We start from the raw sequence: 17,215 nt of genomic DNA, 5'->3' as shown, positions 1-17,215 counted from the left end.
TTAGAGGATTGTCTTTGGGCATTTAAAGCTTCTAAAAAAGCACTACAAGATTTTCATAAGAGCGGTTTTGCTCACAATGATTTATCAGAATCAAATATCATGATCAGAAGAAAGGATCATAATTATGTAGCAAATCTTATTGATCTCGGTCTCTCCGTGGACAGAACACAAAAACCCAAACTTTATGAGAAAAAGATAAAAAAGGATATGAAACGTCTAAAAGAAATGCGTGGATATATGATGAAAGGCAAAAAAGTTAGTTAATGTTGAGTTATGAAGCCCAGGATCAAGATTCCAACGTTCCCTGTGACCGATGTGAGTGAATTAAGTGTCCGGAAAGGTGGCTTCACACGGTCCTCGTTCCTTGTCAACCTACAAACCCAACAAAAATAATCATAGTATCGTCAAGCAAATTAGCTTTGACTTTTTCTTTTTAGACTTAAGTTTGAATATTATTGATTTTTAATTTTAACGACTATTAATAATAAAACTTTTAATTTTGTAGTAAGGACATAGCTTATGTATAAGAAAGTTATTTTTTATTTTAAGTATAAATGGGATCAAAATATTTTGCTTATTATGATGTGTTTACATAGCATTCCACGAGCGGATTTTTGAGTATATTTCTGATGCAGTGATCAGCAGAACCTTAAACTACAGGCCATTCTGTGGCCCCTACGAGTTTAACGCTTCCTCATGATTTTAATAGTAATAATGTAAATAAACTTGAGGTATAAAGGAAAGAGAAGAAAGAATCGAGCAGCAGCCAGGGAGCAACAAACATGTTTATATATCTCAGCAAGAAGGTAATTATTTCTTGATGCTGTTGGTTTCTTGATCCAAGGAACTGGAGTTACCCTTCATATTCTCAGGTCAAAGTTTATTACCTTCCTGCCCTCATATAGCACCTGAGGGTTGAGATCTTCCACCATAATTACAACAGTAACAAAAAAAGGCAGAATACCATGACTGGAACAATACACAAATAACCCGCACATAGTAGACAGAAACTTACCACGATGTTTCGGTCCAACTTAAACCATTTACAAATTCATTAATAAGGACTTTGTAAATGAAGAATTGAGACACTTATGCAACACATGGGAATCTTTATTGAAGAAACGTTTCGCCACACAGTGGCTTCATCAGTCCAATACAAAGTAGAAATTGGTAAGTAGAGTAGAAGTTCGAGGTAATCAGTCCCTCAACCTGGAATCGATGTGTTCAGTCCATCACTCTTGTAGGAAGTGCAGCATAGGGCCAGAGAGGTGGCTTATATACTGCGGTGAGATGAGTTGAAGCAGGAGGAGGCGGGATCACAGTGGGACCTGCCACTAGTGTAAGTAGGTCGTCGTCCAAATGTAGGGCAAGCATTGATGTCTTTGTACCAAGATTCCATGAAGTTGCAGTGGCCCTATGCTGCACTTCCTACAAGAGTGATGGACAGAACACATCGATTCCAGGTTGAGGGACTGATTACCTTGAACTTCTACTCTACTTACCAATTTCTACTTTGTATTGGACTGATGAAGCCACTGTGTGGCGAAACGTTTCTTCAATAAAGATTCCCATGTGTTGCATAAGTGTCTCAGTTCTTCAACTTGTCGGTTTTCAAAACCATTCATCACAACTTTGTAAATGGTTCAAGTTGGACCGAAACGTCGTCGTAAGTTTCTGTCTTCATTGTGCAGGTTATTTGTATATTATTAAAGCAGTTCTTTGAAATAAATCTTAATTTTATTTTCAGAGGAATATATCAACCTTTATGATGTAAATCACAGTTCAGGGAGAGTGACCTAGTAGCGACCAGTGAAGAGGTGGGGCCAGGAGCTAGGACTCGACCCCTGCTACCTCAACTAGGTGAGTACAACTAGGTGAGTACAACTAGGTGAGTACACAGAGTACAGTCTAGGGGGCCAGAGACTACAAACCTCACTCAAGGAATGTTTCAAAAAAATGTGATTTCTAATAAGCATAGAGATCTCCTGGTAATACTAGAAAGGACTGCCCTTCTAGCATCCAGCCTGTTACTGGGTTTTTGTAACAAGTAGTCAGTATCCTGGTCCAATTATCCATTAGAATTCGATAATAATTATTAGTGCTTCAGGATTGCAACTGGTAGGTTACTAACTAAAGAAATAAAAATTTATTAAGTTTATTAATAATGAAGATGTCTAGGAGTATATTATCAAATTAAATTAATGTAATGAACATAAACAAAATAATCACTTCTCTCGTGTGCAGTAATATTTGCTGAAGGCACATATCACATTTATATGTCTTAAGTACTGTCTGGTACATTAACATTTAATAATACATATACATATATACAAATAAGTTTGTGTGTATGTGTGTAAGTGCTCTAAGTAGTTCGCTGTGTCTCACGACTCGACTAGACTTAAACCAGTGACTGACAAAGTCCTCACATCAACTAACTTCTTGACCAACCTGGCAATCAAAACAGCTTGCTTGAACAATAAAACGACTGATAAGTCGAACAACGATATAGCAAGCAATAGCGACACAATCAGAAACAAGGAGATAATATAACGACACTAAGTAGGGACCATCTGCAGATCCTCCACAAAAGTCACAAAACTCCCATACTACTGGAGTTTACCTGGAGTTTACCTGGAGAGAGTTCCGGGAGTCAACGCCCCCGTGGCCCGGTCTGTGACCAGGCCTCCTGGTGGATCAGAGCCTGATCAACCAGGCTGTTGCTGCTGGCTGCACGCAAACCAACGTACGAGCCACAGCCCGGCTGATCAGGAACTGACTTTAGGTGCTTGTCCAGTGCCAGCTTGAAGACTGCCAGGGGTCTGTTGGTAATCCCCCTTATGTGTGCTGGGAGGCAGTTGAACAGTCTCGGGCCTCTGACACTTATTGTATGGTCTCTTAACGTGCTAGTGACACCCCTGCTTTTCATTGGGGGGATGGTGCATCGTCTGCCAAGTCTTTTGCTTTCGCAGTGAGTGATTTTCGTGTGCAAGTTCGGTACTAGTCCCTCTAGGATTTTCCAGGTGTATATAATCATGTATCTCTCCCTCCTGCGTTCCAGGGAATACAGGTTTAGGAACCTCAAGCGCTCCCAATAATTGAGGTGTTTTATCTCCGTTATGCGCGCCGTGAAAGTTCTCTGTACATTTTCTAGGTCGGCAATTTCACCTGCCTTGAAAGGTGCTGTTAGTGTGCAGCAATATTCCAGCCTAGATAGAACAAGTGACCTGAAGAGTGTCATCATGGGCTTGGCCTCCCTAGTTTTGAAGGTTCTCATTATCCATCCTGTCATTTTTCTAGCAGATGCGATTGATACAATGTTATGGTCCTTGAAGGTGAGATCCTCCGACATGATCACTCCCAGGTCTTTGACGTTGGTGTTTCGCTCTATTTTGTGGCCAGAATTTGTTTTGTACTCTGATGAAGATTTAATTTCCTCATGTTTACCATATCTGAGTAATTGAAATTTCTCATCGTTGAACTTCATATTGTTTTCTGCAGCCCACTGAAAGATTTGGTTGATGTCCGCCTGGAGCTTTGCAGTGTCTGCAATGGAAGACACTGTCATGCAGATTCGGGTGTCATCTGCAAAGGAAGACACGGTGCTGTGGCTGACATCCTTGTCTATGTCGGATATGAGGATGAGGAACAAGATGGGAGCGAGTACTGTGCCTTGTGGAACAGAGCTTTTCACCGTAGCTGCCTCGGACTTTACTCTGTTGACGACTACTCTCTGTGTTCTGTTAGTGAGGAAATTATAGATCCATCGACCGACTTTTCCTGTTATTCCTTTAGCACGCATTTTGTGCGCTATTACGCCATGGTCACACTTGTCGAAGGCTTTTGCAAAGTCTGTATATATTACATCTGCATTCTTTTTGTCTTCTAGTGCATTTAGGACCTTGTCGTAGTGATCCAATAGTTGAGACAGACAGGAGCGACCTGTTCTAAACCCATGTTGCCCTGGGTTGTGTAACTGATGGGTTTCTAGATGGGTGGTGATCTTGCTTCTTAGGACCCTTTCAAAGATTTTTATGGTATGGGATGTTAGTGCTATTGGTCTGTAGTTCTTTGCTGTTGCTTTACTGCCCCCTTTGTGGAGTGGGGCTATGTCTGTTGTTTTTAGTAACTGTGGGACGACCCCCGTGTCCATGCTCCCTCTCCATAGGATGGAAAAGGCTCGTGATAGGGGCTTCTTGCAGTTCTTGATGAACACAGAGTTCCATGAGTCTGGCCCTGGGGCAGAGTGCATGGGCATGTCATTTATCGCCTGTTCAAAGTCATTTGGCGTCAGGATAACATTGGATAGGCTTGTGTTAATCAAATTTTGTGGCTCATAAAAAATTCATTTTGATCTTTGACTCTCAGTCTGGTTAGCGGCTTGCTAAAAACTGAGTCATATTGGGACTTGAGTAGCTCACTCATTTCCTTGCTGTCATCTGTGTAGAACCCATCTTGTTTAAGTAGGGGCCCAATACTGGACGTTGTTCTCGATTTTGATTTGGCATAGGAGAAGAAATACTTTGGGTTTCTTTCGATTTCATTTATGGCTTTTAGTTCTTCCCGCGATTCCTGACTCCTAAAGGATTCTTTTAGCTTAAGTTCGATGCTTGCTATTTCTCTGACCAGTGTCTCCCTACACATTTCAGATATATTGACCTCTTTTAGCCGCTCTGTTATTCTTTTCCGTTGCCTGTAAAGGGAGCGCCTGTCTCTTTCTATTTTACATCTACTCCTCCTTTTTCTTAGAGGAATAAGCCTTGTGCATACATCGAGTGCCACCGAGTTAATCTGTTCTAGGCATAAGTTGGGGTCTCTGTTGCTTAGTATATCTTCCCAGCTTATATCGGTTAGGACTTGGTTTACTTGGTCCCACTTTATGTTTTTGTTATTGAAGTTGAATTTGGTGGATGCTCCCTCGTGACTAATCTCATTATGTCGGTCTGGGGCTCCGTGCATACATGACTGAACCTCAATTATGTTGTGATCTGAGTATATTGTTTTTGATATGATGACATTTCTTATCAGATCATCATTGTTAGTGAAGATGAGGTCTAGTGTATTCTCCAGTCTAGTAGGCTCTATTATTTGCTGGTTTAAATTGAATTTTGTGCAGAGATTTAAAAGCTCGCGTGAGTGTGAGTTTTCATCAGAGCTGCCTCCTGGTGTTATTACTGCAACAATATTATTTGCTATATTCCTCCATTTTAGGTGCCTTAAGTTGAAATCCCCCAGGAGCAAGATGTTGGGTGCAGGAGCTGGAAGATTTTCCAGACAGTGGTCAATTTTTAACAGCTGTTCCTGGAATTGCTGGGGTGTTGCATCCGGAGGCTTGCAGACTACCACAATGACTAGGTTTTGGTTCTCGACCTTTACTGCTAAAACTTCCACTACATCATTTGAGGCATTTAGCAGTTCTTTGCAAACAAGTGACTCTGCAATGTACAGGCCAACCCCCCCCCCCTTTTGCCTGTTCACTCTGTCACATCTGTATAGGTTGTAACCTGGGATCCATATTTCGTTGTCCAAGTGATCCTTTATGTGGGTCTCAGTGAAAGCCGCGAACATTGCCTTTGCCTCTGCAAGCAGTCCACGGATGAAAGGTATTTTGTTGTTTGTTGCTGGCTTTAGACCCTGTATATTTACCAAGAAGAATGTTATCGGACTGGTGGTATTGTTGGTACTGGGGGGGGGATTTTTTTTCCGGCATTAGTATCTGTATCTGTTGGTTTGGAGTGGAGGCCATTGACTGTGGTTCCACTCCAGGAATGACTGGATTTGGTGTACGATTTCTGCCATTTCCTGCCAGTTTTTTTTCCTTCCTGGCACTAAAAAACCTCTCCCTCTTGAGTGGCTGTGGCTACCCAGGTTTTCCCATGGCCTGGATGTTTTGTATCTTTTTGTCCCCTTTAGATGGTATGCCTGGCAATTTAAGTTATAGCACAGTCTTTCCTGTACTGAAGAGGTACACAGTTCAGGGTGAAAAAGCTTACAGGAAGGGAGTTTGCATTTTCCTGTTGTCATATGGGCATGGCATTTTCTAGGGTGGTCATAGTTGCACGTCCCATCTGTTTTTCCAGATTTCCCATGCCAGCAGATACCGAGTGCATAGTATGTGCACAGGCTTGGTTTCCGTTTGCTTTGGGTTTCTGTGACTGTATTCCCTGTTGGTGCATGTTTCCCTGTCTTACTTCTATCCTCCCTAGCACCAACAATGGAGCTCCCACCAGTTGTTTTTGGTAATATATTCTCACTATTGCTAGTGGAGTCCTCTTGTTTGCTATTTCCTGCGGTATTTCTAGTTTGCAATATTGGTTTTATCTTATCTTTGACTACACTTGTTTCCCTACTATGGCTCCTGTCCCCTATGAGGTCATTTATATGTATTCCTTCCTGCGTATAATTCCAAACTACCTGGACAAAATCTCCAGACTGTGACAGTACACAGATACCCGTACAAATTAGGTCAGAAGGTACAGCTCAGGACCTGGGTTTCTCTGTCAGTGTGACACACAACCTCAGTACAACGTCGAAAATCACTGAGTCTAGACAATATTCTGTGAACAAAGTTCCACAGAACCAACAACAAGAAAACGGCAGAGACGATCTTCCAACAAAGGCCCACAAGAGAGAGGAATGTGGGGCGTCTTGCCAGGAGAACGTCCAACTGACAAGAGAGTGAGCAGCCCAGACAGACTACTCCAGGTGAGGTGTGAACACCCCCCCTTGATCACGTGACAGCTCCATGCTGCTGCTGCCCAGCAACACCGAGAAGCCGGCAGGGAAACAAGCGGAACTGGTAGTTAGACAATCAAGACTTGAATTATGAGCACTGAGTAATATATATAAATGTTACATCCTACCTAATAACATAACTAATAACATAGCTATTATTGCAAATATAAGCAATATAAAATTATATGAACAAGTAATATACATTATATACATTGTGACACATTCAGGGGTTGCAATAAGGAAAAAGATCTTGGGGTGAGTATAACACCAGGCACATCTCCTGAAGTGCACATCAACCAAATAACTGCTGCAGCATATGGGTGCCTAGCAAACCTCAGTACAGCATTCCGACATCTTAATAAGGAATCATTCAGGACCCTGTACACCGTGTACGTTAGGCCCATATTGGAGTATGCGGCACCAGTTTGGAACCCACACCTAGCCAAGCACGTAAAGAAACTAGAGAAAGTGCAAAAGTTTGCAACAAGACTAGTTCCAGAGCTAAGAGGTATGTCCTACGAGGAGAGGTTAAGGGAAATCAACCTGACGACACTGGAGGACAGGAGAGATAGGGGGGACATGATAACGACATAAAAAATACCGAGAGGAATTGACAAGGTGGACAAAGACAGGATGTTCCAGAGATGGGACACAGCAACAAGGGGACACAGTTGGAAGTTGAAGACACAGATGAATCACAGGGATGTTAGGAAGTATTTCTTCAGCCACAGAGTAGTCAGGAAGTGGAATAGTTTGGGAAGCGATGTAGTGGAGGCAGGATCCATACATAGCTTTAAGCAGAGGTATGATAAAGCTCACAGTTCAGGGAGAGTGACCTAGTAGCGACCAGTGAAGAGGCGAGGCCAGGAGCTAGGACTCGACCCCTGCAACCTCAACTAGGTGAGTACAACTAGGTGAGTACACACACACACACGTGCTTTTTTTTTTTAAGTCTTTACATATGATATCGAGCATCTTATTTAGTTACCCCTGACCAAACTTACATTTTGTCTGATTTTAGTGCTCAGAGTACCAGCGAGAGAACATACAGTGAAACCCTTATGGCTTGGTCTGGGAGTGAGATGTAACTATGCCTTCTGCTCTGGTCTGCTCCTACCGCACCATATAATAAGCCAATTATTATGAATTTGGCCATATTTATTCTGTTCTATGTTATTTATCTCTTCTATTATATTTTGGAATAAGTGTGATAATCAGATAAAGTTTATTTGTAATCATAGCGTAATTGCAAGATATTTTTAGTGCCATAAACAAGCGACTTCTATCTTTACGGCATGTCATACAATACTGAAGACTGGTTCTGGTTGTCCCTCCCTCTCTTCTATTGCTCCACCCACTTTGTAATGATGTCAGATGACAAAATTAATATATTAGAAAGAAAATAATTTTTTTTTTAAAAAATCAGGAAAATTTATAAAAATTCACCTCGTGTTCAGACATTGTGTTACATACTGCATCATTACACAAAATGTTCAAATGACTAAAATTTTCTGTAAAATTATCATACAACAATGAGACTTATACCATTATGTTGCCAGAAGGCTAAACTATTTTTCAGTAAGGTTAACTCATTTTCCATATTTTTTCGATTTTTGTTTTACTCCACGCACTGCATGTGTCAACTGCCCCTCAAGCACTCCAGGAAGATTTGAATAGACTGATGCAGTGGTTGGAGAAGTGGCAGATGCAATTTAATATTGACAAATGCAGCGTTCTAAGTGTTGGTTGGGAAAATAACCATACCACATATAAACTAAATAATGTAGATCTTAATATTACTGATTGTGAAAAAGATTTAGGAGTTCTGGTTAGCAGTAATATAAAACCAAGACAAGAGTGCATAAGTGTTTGCAATAAAATGAACAGAATCCTTTGTTTCATATCAAGAAGTGTAAATAACAGGAGTCCTATATATATCCATATATCTTTGGTTTGGCCTCATGTAGATTATGCTGCACAGTTATGATTACCTCATTACAGAATGGATATAAATGCACTGGAAAACCTACAAAGGAGGATGACAAAGTTGATCCCATGTGTCAGAAATCTTCTCTATGAGGATAGACTGAGGGCCCTGAATCTGCACTCTCTAGAAAGACGTAGATTTAGAGAGGATATGATTGAGGTGTATAAATGGAAAACGGGAATAAATAAAGGGGATGTTCTTATGTAAATAAGTCACTGTGACTTTATTGGGTTATCCCAGAAATTTTAAGCAAATGTTACTATGTATATCAGTGGTGTTATATACCTACAAGTAAATTAATGACACATTATATAGTTTATGGTAGTTTATTTTGAAAATGTTTCATCTACCATATCTGTATACTGCATAGTATGAATAAACAGAAGGATGGATGAGAGGCTCAAACCATGGTCCTGAAATTGACACTTCCATCACTTTTAACATATGTTAATGCAATGTGGCAGATGTTGCAAGTGTATGGTGTAGGAGGTAGGTTACTGAAAGCAGTGAAGAGTTTTTACGAGGATAGTGAGGCTCAAGTTAGAGTATGTAGGAAAGAGGGAAATTTTTTCCCAGTAAAAGTAGGCCTTAGACAAGGATGTGTGATGTCACCGTGGTTGTTTAATATATTTATAGATGGGGTTGTAAGAGAAGTAAATGCGAGGGTCTTGGCAAGAGGCGTGGAGTTAAAAGATAAAGAATCACACACAAAGTGGGAGTTGTCACAGCTGCTCTTTGCTGATGACACTGTGCTCTTGGGAGATTCTGAAGAGAAGTTGCAGAGATTGGTGGATGAATTTGGTAGGGTGTGCAAAAGAAGAAAATTAAAGGTGAATACAGGAAAGAGTAAGGTTATGAGGATAACAAAAAGATTAGGTGATGAAAGATTGAATATCAGATTGGAGGGAGAGAGTATGGAGGAGGTGAACGTATTCAGATATTTGGGAGTGGACGTGTCAGCGGATGGGTCTATGAAAGATGAGGTGAATCATAGAATTGATGAGGGAAAAAGAGTGAGTGGTGCACTTAGGAGTCTGTGGAGACAAAGAACTTTGTCCTTGGAGGCAAAGAGGGGAATGTATGAGAGTATAGTTTTACCAACGCTCTTATATGGGTGTGAAGCGTGGGTGATGAATGTTGCAGCGAGGAGAAGGCTGGAGGCAGTGGAGATGTCATGTCTGAGGGCAATGTGTGGTGTGAATATAATGCAGAGAATTCGTAGTTTGGAAGTTAGGAGGAGGTGCGGGATTACCAAAACTGTTGTCCAGAGGGCTGAGGAAGGGTTGTTGAGGTGGTTCGGACATGTAGAGAGAATGGAGCGAAACAGAATGACTTCAAGAGTGTATCAGTCTGTAGTGGAAGGAAGGCGGGGTAGGGGTCGGCCTAGGAAGGGTTGGAGGGAGGGGGTAAAGGAGGTTTTGTGTGCGAGGGGCTTGGACTTCCAGCAGGCATGCGTGAGCGTGTTTGATAGGAGTGAATGGAGACAAATGGTTTTTAATACTTGACGTGCTGTTGGAGTGTGAGCAAAGTAACATTTATGAAGGGATTCAGGGAAACCGGCAGGCCGGACTTGAGTCCTGGAGATGGGAAGTACAGTGCCTGCACTCTGAAGGAGGGGTGTTAATGTTGCAGTTTAAAAACTGTAGTGTAAAGCACCCTTCTGGCAAGACAGTGATGGAGTGAATGATGGTGAAAGTTTTTCTTTTTCGGGCCACCCTGCCTTGGTGGGAATCGGCCGGTGTGATAATAAATAAAATAAATAAATAATAAGAATGATAGACGATTAATGTCTGTTACTATGTTAATACAATTGCTAAAGTTTAAACTTACCTGGAGTTTACCTGGAGAGGGTTTCAGGGATCAATGCCCCCACGGCTCTGGCTGAGACCAAGCCTCATGGTGGATCAGGGTCTGATCAACCAGGCTGTTACTGCTGGCCACATACAAACTGACGTACGAACCACAGCCCGGTTGGTCAGGTACTGACTTTAGGTAATGTACCTGAATAACTTACCATGGTTATGATTATTATTTTTGAATTGTTCATGGGACGATATACACTGCTGTCTTGGTTTCCTCAAATGATGACTGTGACGTAACAGTTGATAATATATTGGTTTCTTACAGCAAGGCTTAAAATAAAAGGATAATACAAGGACCCTAATGGAAATAGTCGCTTCGTCTGACACTTTTTTGGGTTATCCTAGGTAATTTACACATATGTTAGTGTGTATAATAAGTGTATAACTGAAGTGGTGTACTGGTACCTATATAAACTTTACGTTACTTTACTTTAATAACCCAGGAAAGCCAAACACTTGGGTTTATTTTAATTTTTTTTTCAGCTTCTCTCCCCAGTATGTGATCCATAAAAACCACTTGAATCCTAGATATCTCTTTACTGCTTTGTAACAGACATTTACCCCAAAAATAATAGAAAAAATACCCAAAAATTTTTACTAAGCAATATTAGTACTGACACAACATTTAATCATTTGTAATTTGTAATGTAGAATAAAAATTATTATTAGTCTGGCCAGAATGCCTAGGCTGGCTTGGCATGCTAGTGGTTTTCTTTGTAATTGTTGTTTTATAATATGCAAACCACCCATTGTAATCTTTACAGAGAAATAAACATTTAAATATTAATAAAGTGCACTGATCTACATACTGAGCACCTACAAACAATCTGGACATGTGAAATGGCCCACTTACTCTCTCTTGCACTCAACACAGTCAATTACAGTAACTCTCTGGTATCTACTTGAACAGGGGCAACTGATATAACAGGACATGCCCATACATCTCACTTCACCCAGGATTCAAACCTGAGTTTATTTTTTTTTTTTGATGTTTTTTCCAAATATTATATGCTGTTAAAGTGCGACCTTGTGAACGGATTTAGGGAAACCAGTTAGCATGGACTTGAGTCCTGAAGGTAGGAAGTAAAGTGACTGCTTTCTAAAGTGGGTAGAGATACCACAATTTGAAGGGTCATTTTAATTTTTATATCAGCATACCTCTGGCAAGGTGGCTCTTGAACAAAATGAATTATGTCAGCACACCTCTGGCAAGACAGCTACTGAATGATTGATGATTAATGTGTTTCCTGTTTATGGATCACCCTACCTTGATGGAAGATGGCTGATGTATTAAAAATAAAATTTTACCACTAAACTAAGAGGTACATATAATATCCATAATGTTTGTCTGCAGTCTTCTAGGTACAGTTTTAGGTCAAGCTTGGCATAATACAGCCTCTCCTTACTTAACGATGGAGTTCCGTTCCTAAGACCACGTCGTTAAACGAATTCGTCGCTAAGTGAGGAGCATACTATAATGGTAGTGAGTTTGTGTCAACCATCTTTAATATTGTTTTAATGTCACCTTTGTGTCGTTTATAACATTTCTGGTATACAGTAGACCGTCATTTAACACTGTAGTTACGTTCCTGAAAACATCGTGTTAGGTAAAAAAAACCTTGTTAGATGAACTGAAGAACTTATGGGAAAAATAGGGTTATGTTCCTGAGAGCCCCCAAAAAGCCAAACACCTCTTTTTAGGCCTCCACATCTTACAAAAATAAAAGTGGAAATGTAATTGTAGTTCATTATTATAATGTATTATGCTATTTTTACTGCTTAAGACTACAAATGTAACAGAAATAATAGTACATATTTCTTACCTTAAATTGTGGGTGCTGGTATTTATGGAGGATTGTGAAGAGAGTGGAGAGTTATGCTGTGGCCCTACTGGGTTGAGGTGGATGGTATAGGTTCTGGTTTTGAAGTTGATGGTTGTACTGGAGTGTCTAACTTTAAGTCATTCAATCAAGTGGTTCAGTAAGTCAGTCAAGTGATTCAGTAAGTCAGTCAAGTGATTCAGTAAGTCAGTCAAGTAATTCAGTAAGTCAGTCAAGTGATTCAGTAAGTCAGTCAAGTGATTCAGTAAGTCAGTCAAGTTGTTCAGTAAGTCAGTCAAGTGATTCAGTAAGTCGGTCAAGTGATTCAGTAAGTCAGTCAAGTTGTTCAGTAAGTCAGTCAAGTCGTTCAGTAAGTCAGTCATGTGATTCAGTAAGTCATTCATTCAGTAAGTCATTCAGTCAGTAAGTCAGTCAGTCAGTCACACAAACTTATGTTTACCTCATTTTTATGTATACAAAGTAACACTTCATTATGGCCACAGGATGTCTTGTCTAATATCTTTGTTTCCTTTTGTTAATTCTAAGACTTAAATGCTTACATCTTTTCTTGCCACTTCGAGCAACATTGATATGCTTACTGGGTGTCATCATTGCTTGGCAGATACAAGATATAGCAATTAAAAGATCAAAACACAATTCACAATCACAAGGTTGTAGCAGAGAAGTTGGACTGGACACGTATGAAGTACGAATGCTTTGATGGTGGAGTGGTGTTGGGGGGTGGCTGGAGACGGTGGGAGGTCTCCCCAGCTGAACCACAACAAGGTGGCCGCTTGAGGAAAAAGGAATTTTTTTTCCCTTCCTGTGGACTGAACCGTGTTAAATTCATCATATGACGTGTTGCATAAAATTGTGCCTCAATTCTTCAATCGTGCTATACCCAAATCGTGCCAAATACAGTGGAACCTCTACTTGCAAGTTTAATCCGTTCCATGACCTTGCTCGCAACTGGATTTGCTTGTTTGCAGAGTCAGTTTTCCTCATTTAAATTAATTGAAATGCAGTTAATCCGTTCCAGTGGAATTCTGTACTTCAATAATTTTGCTAATATCAACTCTACAGCTTATTGATCTATCACAGTTCATCTGATATGGCATAAACAGTATAAATAACATACAAACCTGATATATACTCTAGAATGAATAAAATATGTGATTATATATGTGCCAGCGGCAGTGGCCAACGAGAGTTTGTCTGGAGACAGGACAAAATACTCATTGAATATTTTGCTATCATCAACTCTGCAACTTATTTATCTATCACAGTTCATCTATTTGTTTTTTTTTTATAAACAAGTCGGCCCTCTCCCACCGAGGCAGGGTGACCCAAAAAGAAAATACTTGCATCAATATTCAACACTTTCACCTCACTCACTCATAATCACTGTTTTTGCAGAGGTGCTCAGAACACAACAGTTTAGAAGCATATACGTATAAAGATACACAACATATCCCTCCAAACTGCCAATATCCCAAACCCCTCCTTTAGAGTGCAGGCATTGTACTTCCCATTTCCAGGGCTCAAGCCCGGCTATATAAACATTACCGGTTTCCCTGAATCCTTTCACTAAATATTACCCTGCTCACACTCCAACAGATCGTCAGGTCCCAAATACCATTCATCTCCATTCACTCCTATCGAACACGCTCCCGCATGCCTGCTGGAAGTCCAATCCCCTTGCCCACAAAACCTCTCTTACCCCTTCCTTCCAACCTTTTTGAGGACGACCCCTACTCTGCCTTCCTTCCCCTACAGATTTAAACACTCTCCATGTCATTCTACTTTGATCCATTCTCTCTAAATGACCAAACCACCTCAACAACCCCTCTTCAGCCCTCTGACTAATACTTTTATTAACTCCACACCTTCTAATTTCCACACTCCGAATTTTCTGCATAAAATTTACACCACGCATTGCCCTTAGACAGGACATCTCCACTGCCTCCAACCGCCTCCTCGCTGCTGCTTTCACAACCCAAGCTTCACACCGATATAAGATTGTTGGTACTACTATACTTTCATACATTCCCTTCTTTGCATCCATAGATAACGTTTTTTGTCTCCACATATACCTCAACGCACCACTCACCTTTTTTCCCTCGTCAATTCTGTGATTAACCTCATCCTTCATAAATCCATCCGGCGACACGTCAACTCCCAAGTATCTGAAAACATTCACTTCTTCCATACTCCTCCTCCCCAATTTGATATCCAATTTTTCTTTATCTAAATCATTTGATACCCTCATCACCTTACTCTTTTCTATGTTCACTTTCAAATTTCTACCTTTACACACACTCCCAAACTCGTCCACTAACCTTTGCAATTTTTCTTTAGAATCTCCCAGAAGCACAGTATTATAAGCAAAAAGCAACTGTGTCAATTCCCATTTTGTATTTGATTCCCCATAATTTAATCCCACATCTCTCTCGAACACCCTAGCATTTACTACTTTTTACAACACCATCTATAAATATATTAAACAACCATGGTGACATTACACATCCCTGTCTAAGACCTACTTTTAATGGGAAGTAGTCTCCCTCTCTTCTACACACCCTAACCTGAGCCTCGCTATCCTCATAAAAACTTTTTACAGCATTTAGTAACTTACCACCTATTCCATATACTTATAACATCTGCCACATTGTTCCCCTATCCACTCTTATCATATGCCTTTTCTAAATCCATAAATGCAATAAAAACTTCCCTACCTTTATCTAAATACTGTTCACATATATGCTTCAATGTAAAAACTTGATCTACACATCCCCTACCCACTCTAAAACCTCCTTGCTCATCTGCAATCCTACATTCTGTCTTACCTCTAATTCTTTCAATTATAACCCTACTGTACACTTTTCCTGGTATAGTCAGTAAACTTATTCTTCTCTAATTTTTACAATCTCTTTTGTCCCCCTTCCCTTTATATAAAGGGACTATACATACTCTCTGCCAATCCCTAGGTACCTTCCCCTCTTTCATACATTTATTAAACAAAAATACCAACCACTCCAACACTATATCCCCCCCTGCTTTTAACATTTCTGTCATGATCCCATCAGCTCCAGCTGCTTTACCCCCTTTCATTCTACGTAATACCTCACGCACCTCCCCCACACTCACATCCTGTTCTTCTTCACTCCTAAAAGATGGTATACCTCTCTGGCCAGTGCATGAAATTACCGCCTCCCTTTCTTCGTGAACATTTAAAAGTTTTCAAAATATTCTCGCCATCTACCCAAAACCTCCATCTCCTCATTTACTAACTCCTCTACTCTGTTTTTAACTGACAAATCCATTTGTTCCCTAGGCTTTCTTAACTTGTTTAACTCACTCCAAATTTTTTTCTTATTTTCATTAAAATTTTTTAACAGTGCTTCTCCCACTCTATCATCTGCTCTCCCTTTGCACTCTCTCACCACTCTCTTCACCTTTCTTTTACTCTCCATATACTCTACTCTTCTTATAACACTTCTGCTTTGTAAAAACCTCTCATAAGCTAACTTTTTCTCTTTTATCACACCCTTTACTTCATCATTCCACCAATCACTCCTCTTTCCTCCTGCACACACCCTCCTATAACCACAAACTTCTGCTCCAGATTCTAATACTGCATTTTTAAAACTATTCCAACCCTCTTCATCCTCCCACTACTCATACTTGCACCAGCCCACCTTTCTGCCAATAGTTGCTTATATCTCACCCGAACTTCCTCCTCCCTTAGTTTATACACTTTCACCTCCCTCTTACTTGTTGTTGCCATTTTCCTCTTGTCCCATCTACCTCTTACTCTAACTGTAGCTACAACTAAATAATGATCTGCTATATCAGTTGCCCCTCTATAAATGTGTACATCCTGGAGCCTACCCATCAACCTTTTATCCACCAATACATAATCTAACAAACTATTTTCATTACGTGCTATATCATACCTTGTATATTTATTTATCCTCTTCTTCATAAAATATGTAATACTTATTACCAAACCTCTTTCTACACATAGCTCAATTAAAGGCTCCCCATTTTCATTTACCCCTGGCACCCCAAATTTACCTACTACTCCCTCCACAACATTTTTGCCCACTTTAGCATTGAAATCCCAACCACCATTACTCTCACACTTGGTTCAAAACTCCCCATGCATTCACTCAACATTTCCCAAAATCTCTCTCTCTCCTCTACACTTCTCTCTTCTCCAGGTGCATATACACTTACTATAACGCACTTTTCACATCCAACCTTCATTTTACTCCACATAATCCTTGAATTAATACATTTATAGTCCTTCTTTTCCTGCCATAACTTATCCTTCAACATTATTGCTACTCCTTGTTTAGCTCTAACTCTATTTGAAACCCCTGACCTAATCCCATTTATTCCTCTCCACTGAAACTCTCCCACCCCCTTCAGCTTTGTTTCACTTAAAGCCAAGACATCCAGCTTCTTCTCATTCATAACATCCACAATCATTTCTCTCTTATCATTTGCATGACATCCACGCACATTCAGACTTCCCACTTTGACAATTTTCTCCTCCTCATTCTTTTTAGTAATTATTACAGGAAAAGTGGTTACTATCCCATTGTTCCCGGCATTTTGGTTGACTTTTACAACATGCATGGCTTACGGAGGAAAGATTCTTATTCCACTTCCCCATGGATATAAAAGGAAAAGTAATAAGACCAAGAACTATTAAGATAAAATAAAAAAAAACTCGGATGAGTGTGTATAAATAAACATGTACATGTATGTGTAGTGTGACCTAAGTGTAAGTAGATGTAGCAAGACGT

The 17,215-nt window shown here is 40.2% G+C and overlaps 1 protein-coding gene across 3 annotated transcripts in view; it reads left to right on the top strand.

The window, feature by feature from the left end:
* Positions 1–251: 251 nt before the first annotated feature.
* The window catches only part of Oseg4 (intraflagellar transport protein Oseg4), a 196,924-nt gene continuing 179,960 nt past the window's right edge, over positions 252–17,215 (top strand). For all 3 annotated transcript variants that reach the window (XR_008409185.2, XR_008409184.2, XM_053797432.2), the window contains exon 1: positions 252–806. Coding sequence is in view for 1 of the 3 variants with exons in the window: in XM_053797432.2 (XP_053653407.1) it covers positions 783–806 (24 nt within the window). In the remaining 2 variants the exon portion in view is untranslated. The remainder of the gene's footprint in view (positions 807–17,215) is intronic.

Source organism: Cherax quadricarinatus, chromosome 86 (assembly GCF_038502225.1).
Source record: "Cherax quadricarinatus isolate ZL_2023a chromosome 86, ASM3850222v1, whole genome shotgun sequence".
Taxonomy (NCBI): domain Eukaryota; kingdom Metazoa; phylum Arthropoda; class Malacostraca; order Decapoda; family Parastacidae; genus Cherax; species Cherax quadricarinatus.
The sequence above is the reverse complement of the archived record's forward strand: the minus strand, read 5'-3'. Positions and strand labels throughout refer to the sequence as shown.